The sequence below is a fragment of the Halichoerus grypus genome, chromosome 14 (assembly GCF_964656455.1).
Source record: "Halichoerus grypus chromosome 14, mHalGry1.hap1.1, whole genome shotgun sequence".
Classification (NCBI taxonomy): Eukaryota; Metazoa; Chordata; class Mammalia; order Carnivora; family Phocidae; genus Halichoerus; species Halichoerus grypus.
Window position 1 is genome coordinate 81,689,141 of NC_135725.1, and position 6,000 is coordinate 81,695,140.

At 52.6% G+C, this 6,000-nt stretch overlaps 1 protein-coding gene across 4 annotated transcripts in view; it reads right to left on the reverse strand.

Annotated features, from left to right (window-relative positions):
* TTLL11 (tubulin tyrosine ligase like 11) overlaps positions 1 to 5,100 on the reverse strand; it is a 249,851-nt gene extending 244,751 nt beyond the window's left edge. Inside the window, exon 1 of one of the 4 annotated variants that reach the window (XM_078061723.1) lies at positions 4,497 to 5,099. In XM_078061723.1, the coding sequence (XP_077917849.1) occupies positions 4,497 to 4,931 (435 nt within the window). In that variant the 5' untranslated portion in view covers positions 4,932 to 5,099. Of the gene's footprint in view, positions 1 to 4,496 lie in introns of all 4 variants that reach the window. The other 3 variants (XM_036107811.2, XM_036107810.2, XM_078061724.1) reach the window with 3 other exon arrangements.
* Between the last annotated feature and the right edge of the window lie 900 nt (positions 5,101 to 6,000).

Sequence of the window (6,000 nt, forward strand, 5' to 3'; positions counted from 1 at the left end):
AGGTCCTTCTATGGAATCTCTCAGTGCCCTCGTTCACGTCAGCTAGCTGGTGTCCACAGCACCACTGAGCATGTATACAGAACCTACATCTCCAAGGAGGGCAGCTCATAACAATAGTGGCATCTATTCTCCTTGGTGTCTTTTCCCTAAGGTTTCTTTACTGCTGGTGTCAAAACTGCAAAAGAATATACAGGACTTACACAGTTGAAAGAGGACCATACAAGTCCACAAATATTTACTGAGTATCTACTAGGAGCCAGGAACCATCCCTCTCTTTCATGTGGCAACTTCAATAGTGACTCCATAAGCCTGATTTGGCTATTCTAAAATAAACTTTCGCCTTATCTATTAAGTTCACAGAGCTAACATTTGTGAATTTTCCTTTGAGAGGCAAATTTAACTTTGTAGACAAGAGTGGATTAGACCTGACCAGCGTGGAGAGAACTGAAAAGAGAATCATCAGAGAGTTGGCGTGGTTCACCTGGGGCTGAGAGAGTGGGCAAGAGAAGCAGAGTCTATATATGGCAAGATCCTGTCATATTCAGACAGAAGCGCAAGCTTCTCGGCGTGGCCTCCAACATCCTCCGTGATCTGGCTCCTTCTTCATCTCTCCTGCTCTCCCACATGCTCCCTATGCTGCCATCGTCCCATTCTGCATACAAAAGCTGATCCATGCTCCTTGCCTTTCTTCCTATTCTGTGTGGAATGGCCTTCACCCATTCAGCGCCCAGATTGGACTGCCATTGTGTGCACGTCTGTCCCTCACACTGGGAGCTGCTGGAGGGCAGGGAGTGAATCCCATTCACATCCAGATCTGTAACTCCACCCCAGGGTCTGCAGACAGAGATCCAGTAAGAAACAGTAAGAGCCCAGAACTGAAGGCTGCTTTCAAACAGTCTGTTTCAAATGCTAGCTCCGCCATTTCCCAGCCGCATGACCTTGGAGAAGTTAACCTCTGTGTACTTCAATTTCCTCTTCCGTAAAATGGAGACAATGAGGCACTTTACTGGGCTGTTGGGAAAATCAAATCACTGCAGCTACCTACACGGGGTAAGAGTTATGTAAGCGTTCATCACAGCTGCTGACATTCACAATCACTGCTGTTAAATGTATGTGTAATAAAGAAAAGTGAAGGAGGAAGAGAGACCGTGACCTGTAACCGAGCAAATGTTAAATTCACACGCTGGCTACATGCTGCCCTGCTCAATGGACCCTGTGGTGTGGCCCCTCACTATGCACTCACAGAGGAAAGACTTTTACCCTGGTTGGTGTTCATGACCTTATTTCCTACCTGGGCTACCCACCCACCCCTGCCAAAGCCAGCCGGTACTCCCAAATCCTGCGGCAACAGCACAGCATGGCGTACAAGGGACACCTCTCGATCCCTTGTGTCCCAGCTCCCAGTGGAGATATGCCTGCTCCTAGAACATCAGTGCTGAACGTTACAGATGATCTTGTCCAACGTCACCCCTGTAACAGATAGGGAAACTGAGGCCTGCAGAGGTAGTGTCTGCACTTTGTTGGTACCTGCTTTATAAGTTACTTGTCATGCAATCAACTTTAGAGTAGGTACTAAAAATACCATAATCATAGCTTAAAGCTGGAAGGAACTTAAAGTTTACCCACTCCAGTACTTTTGAAACTCCACATTCTAGGGTATCAAGATGAAGTGTGAGCTCTGTGGCAAGTATCATCATTTGGTGAATATGTGCCCCAAGTCAAACACCACTCCCGCCCTCACAGGAGGACCAGGACCTCATAGACTCATAGGGAAGAGTGACATTAAGTGAATAATCACACATCTAATAGTAAAGTCCTAATGAGGTGAGTGAATTTGTTTTAAAATATACCGGAAGGAGCAACTCCACTTGCATGCCAATATGCTTTCTTACCGAGAAGTAAAAGGCAGGACTGGGGTGGAGGGGGCAGTTACAGGTAATGCCTGGAAACTGCCCCCTACACTTGGTTCACCAGTGCAAGGGCCTCGTGTAGACTAACATTACCATTATGTGGCTGCCACGGGAGAACCATTAAACTAGCTAGCCCAATCTAGCCCCATTTGATAGACAGGCAGACGAAGAAGCCTAAAGAGTTTAACTCATTTGCCAAACGAGCAGAGTTGATACATGGAAGAACCTTAAACTCTTTTAGTGGCTCACTCAGCCTCCCAAAAACAAGTCCACATCCCCCATCTGACCCCTGCTCATTTCTCCAGCCTCCCCTCACCACCATCCTGCTGCCCACTCATATCCAGCCATACTGAACTACATGCAAAGCCCCGAAGGTACCTCTATGCCCATACTACGCCCTCTACCAGAGATCCAAAGTCGACAGCCCCTAAATAACTCCCACTCCTCTTCAACACTCAGAACTCAGCTTATACCTCTCTCCTCCAGGAAACTCTTCTTGAGATGGCCTTTCTCTTCTCCCCCAGCACTTACACCTTTACATAGGGACAGGGAGACACACATCACATAATGTGTTCATCCATTTAACAAGTATTTATTGAACACCTTCTATGTGCCAAGCACCTGAGGATACAGCAGTAAATAAAACAAAGCCCTTGCCCTCGTGGAGCTTACATTCTAATGAGGGAAACAGGTAATAAACAAACAATACATAATATAGTGTCGAGTAGAGTTTAGTGCTATAAAAAAGATAATAAAGAAGAGCAAGGGTTGGAGGAGGGATCACAGGGGAAGGCTTCTCTGAGGAGGTGGCATTTGCTCAAAGAGCAAAAGTGACAGAGTGAGCCATGCAAATAACTGGGAAAAGAGCATTTCAGGAAGCAGCAGTAAAGATCCTATAATCACTGCAATGATTTTTTTTTTTTACTTGTGTTTTTTCCCTACTGAACTATAAGGTCCTTGAGGGCAGAGATTACATCTTAAGCATCTTTGATCCCCAGGGTCCAGCATCCACAGCAAACGCTCACAGACTGAGTGCATGAACCCGGCATGCATGCCTGCTGGTTTCTGAGTCCTTCTGACTCCATCTCTCAAGATCTAGTCAGTTTTGTGTCTCTCTCTCCCACGGGGCTAAGCTAAGCACAGGCCCTCCTTGGGCCAGTCATCCTTGCCTGGTTCTGGGCCTGGTTTCAGTCCCTGGATTCTCATTAGGACCATGGCACTGACAAGTTCTCCAATTCTATGATGTTCTGGCCCTCATATCTCTGGCCCAGACCTGGGATCCTGCCCAGAACTGGGAGCCCTCCTTCCAGGTATCCTAGGCATAGAAGTCCTCCTCTGAATCCCAAGCCCCACGCCTGGGGACCCTGACACCCAGGGAGTGGGGAATGGGGAGTGAGACTTCCCCAATGGCTAACCCCTACCTACCTGGAAGTCTGCCCTGCTTGATTCTTGACTTCCCTCCAAACTACATGACTCCTTCCTGTTGGGTCATCAACCTTCTGACCTCATCAATTCTTTCTGTGGCCATCTCTCTGTGCGTTCCAACTTCATAAAACCATTCCTGAATGTCTGCCATAGCCAAAGACAGAGCTAAGTACCTGAATCTTCATGTTGCCTGTTGTGGACTCCTGTTCCATCAGCAGACCATCTGAGTCTAAGTCTCCAGACCTGACTCCCCTAAATCACAACCCCACCACTCCTGGAACCCTGTTAAGTAGCCTTAGAAGCTGAAAAGAAAGTCAAATGGCTTTATCCAGTCAGCCAACTGCAACAGGCTCCCCTCTGTGTCACCAGTGCTGCATCCCTGCCCCCGCCAGGTCTAAAATGGGTTCGGGGATGAATAACCCATTCCTTCACTCGCCCTTGCATTCACCACTTACGCACCACATGCCAAGTCCTAGAATGTAAAATACAGTTCCTGCCCTGATGATGATGATGGTGGTGGTGACAGTGATGGAGGAGGAGAGAGACGTGAGGGTGGTAGGATGAGTTACCATTTATTGCACACTTGTGCTGTGCCACAATAAGCAGTGAGTCTTCTAATACTAATACGAGACGGGTATTATTAGCTTCACTTCACAGAAAGGAAACAGGCTGAAGAGGTGAAGCAACTTGCTCAAAGTCACACAGCTAAGTGGCAGGGTGTGGTGAGACCCTAAGTCTGTCTGCCTCCAAAGTACCAACTGTTCAACTGCCACACAGTAAGTGCTGAACGAAGAGAACTTAAATGCAGAAGTGAAAGAGAGGGTCCCGGGCCCCGAGGACCCAAAGCTGGGGGAGGAGACAGACCTAAAAGCTAAGATCTACAACGCAGGGGAGCGCGGGCATCTACAGCAGGGGAGCGCTGAGGGCTAGAAGCCAGCGCCGTAGTGCAGGGGAGCCCGGGGAAGGAGTTGGCTAACCTGCCCAGGAGCGGGCTGAAAGCCTTCTGGAGGAAGTGACTGGGGGCTAGGCCTTGAAGGATGAGCACCTGGAGCGTGGCGCTCGGCAGGAGCTCAGCCCTCAGCCCTGGCCTGGGCCGCCGGGTCCTCTGAGGTCGAACTGTCCACCCTCCCGCCGTGCCCACGCGGCCGGGCCGGGCCTCACCTCCTTCCACTTGAGCTGGCGGATGCTGATCTTCAGGGCGTCCAGGGAGGTCCTGGCCTTGGAGCTGTCCACGGTGACCGGCCGCTGGGAGCAGTACTCGTCCGCCGAGCGGCCCGAGCTCCGCCGGCAGCCCCGGCCCTTGCTCCGGGGCTTCCGGTGCGGACAGAGGCCCCGCTCCCGCGCCGGCTGCGGCTTGGCCAGGGGCAGCGTGGGCAGCGGCCGCGGGACGACGCGGGCGTCCCCCTCCTCGGCCGCGCGGGGCTGCGCCGGGGCCCCCTCCCTGGGCTGCTCCTCCGGCGCCTTGCGCTCCGGCTCCCCGGCCGCGCCCGAGTCCACGCCGCCCTGCTCCGCCGCCGCCGCCGGCGCTTCGGCCACCGCCACCGCCTCCGCCTCCCACCCGGCCGCCAGCTCCCTCTCGGAGCTGCCCCGCTGCATGGCGCTCAGGGCCGGTGCCAGCGCCAGTGCCACCGCCGCCGCCGCCGTTCCGCCGCCCCGGCCCGCGACCAAACTGCCGCCGCTGCCACGCGCTCCCCGCCTGAGCCCGTTGCCATGATCGCTCAGGCTTCGGTTGACAAGGGCAGTCGCCTCCTCGGGACGGGGCCCGGGAAGGGACAATCGCCGCCGGAGCCGCGGCGACCTCATTGGCGACGGCGCCCACGTGATCAGGCCTGTCACAGAGGCGGTGGCGGCCATCTTGGAAGAGGGCGGAAAGCCGCCTGGGCCCGCCCGCCCGGGAAGACAGCACTAGCCTTCTGAGGGCGCAGAACTTGAAGAGGCAGAAGATGAGATGGAGGTTACGAAGGTGTTGGGCGCTGGTGGGGCTCCTGAGCCCGGGGGCTGCGGAGGACGGACGAAAACCTCAAACAAGAGGCCCACTTTCCCCCACCTCCCATACACAGTTGCTAGAATAACTCCCTCGGAAGGAGGAGACAGAACCTCGCCCCGCGGAGGGAACTCCACCATCGGGAAGCACCTCAGTCTGATGAGGAACAGGCCCAGTCCAGGCCCTGGGGGAGCAGCTATCCGCTGAAAGAAACACCTGCTGGTCCCGGGAGAGCCCCAGACGGAGAAGGGAGACATCTTTCCCTGCTCTCAGAGAACGCCCCATGGGATGGAGAAGCCCTACACATTCCCAGTCAAGTTGAGGGCATTAACACCGCTTTTCTTATTATGTCATTTTTTTTTTATTGTGGTAAAATAAACATAAAAGTTACCATTGTAACTTTTTTTAGGTGTGCAGTTCAAAGGCATTAAGTGCATTCGCATTATTTTGTAAAAACCATCACCAACATCCATTTCTGGAACTTCCATCTTCTCAAAGTGAAACTCTGTACTCATTAAACCATAACTCCCCAGCCTCCCTCCCCCAGCTCCTGGCAACCACGCTTCTACTTTCTCTCTATGAATTTGACTCCTCCAGGGACCTCATTACATACAAGTGGAATCATACAATATTTGTCCCTCTGTGTCTAGCGAATTTCACTCAGCATAATGCCTTCACGGT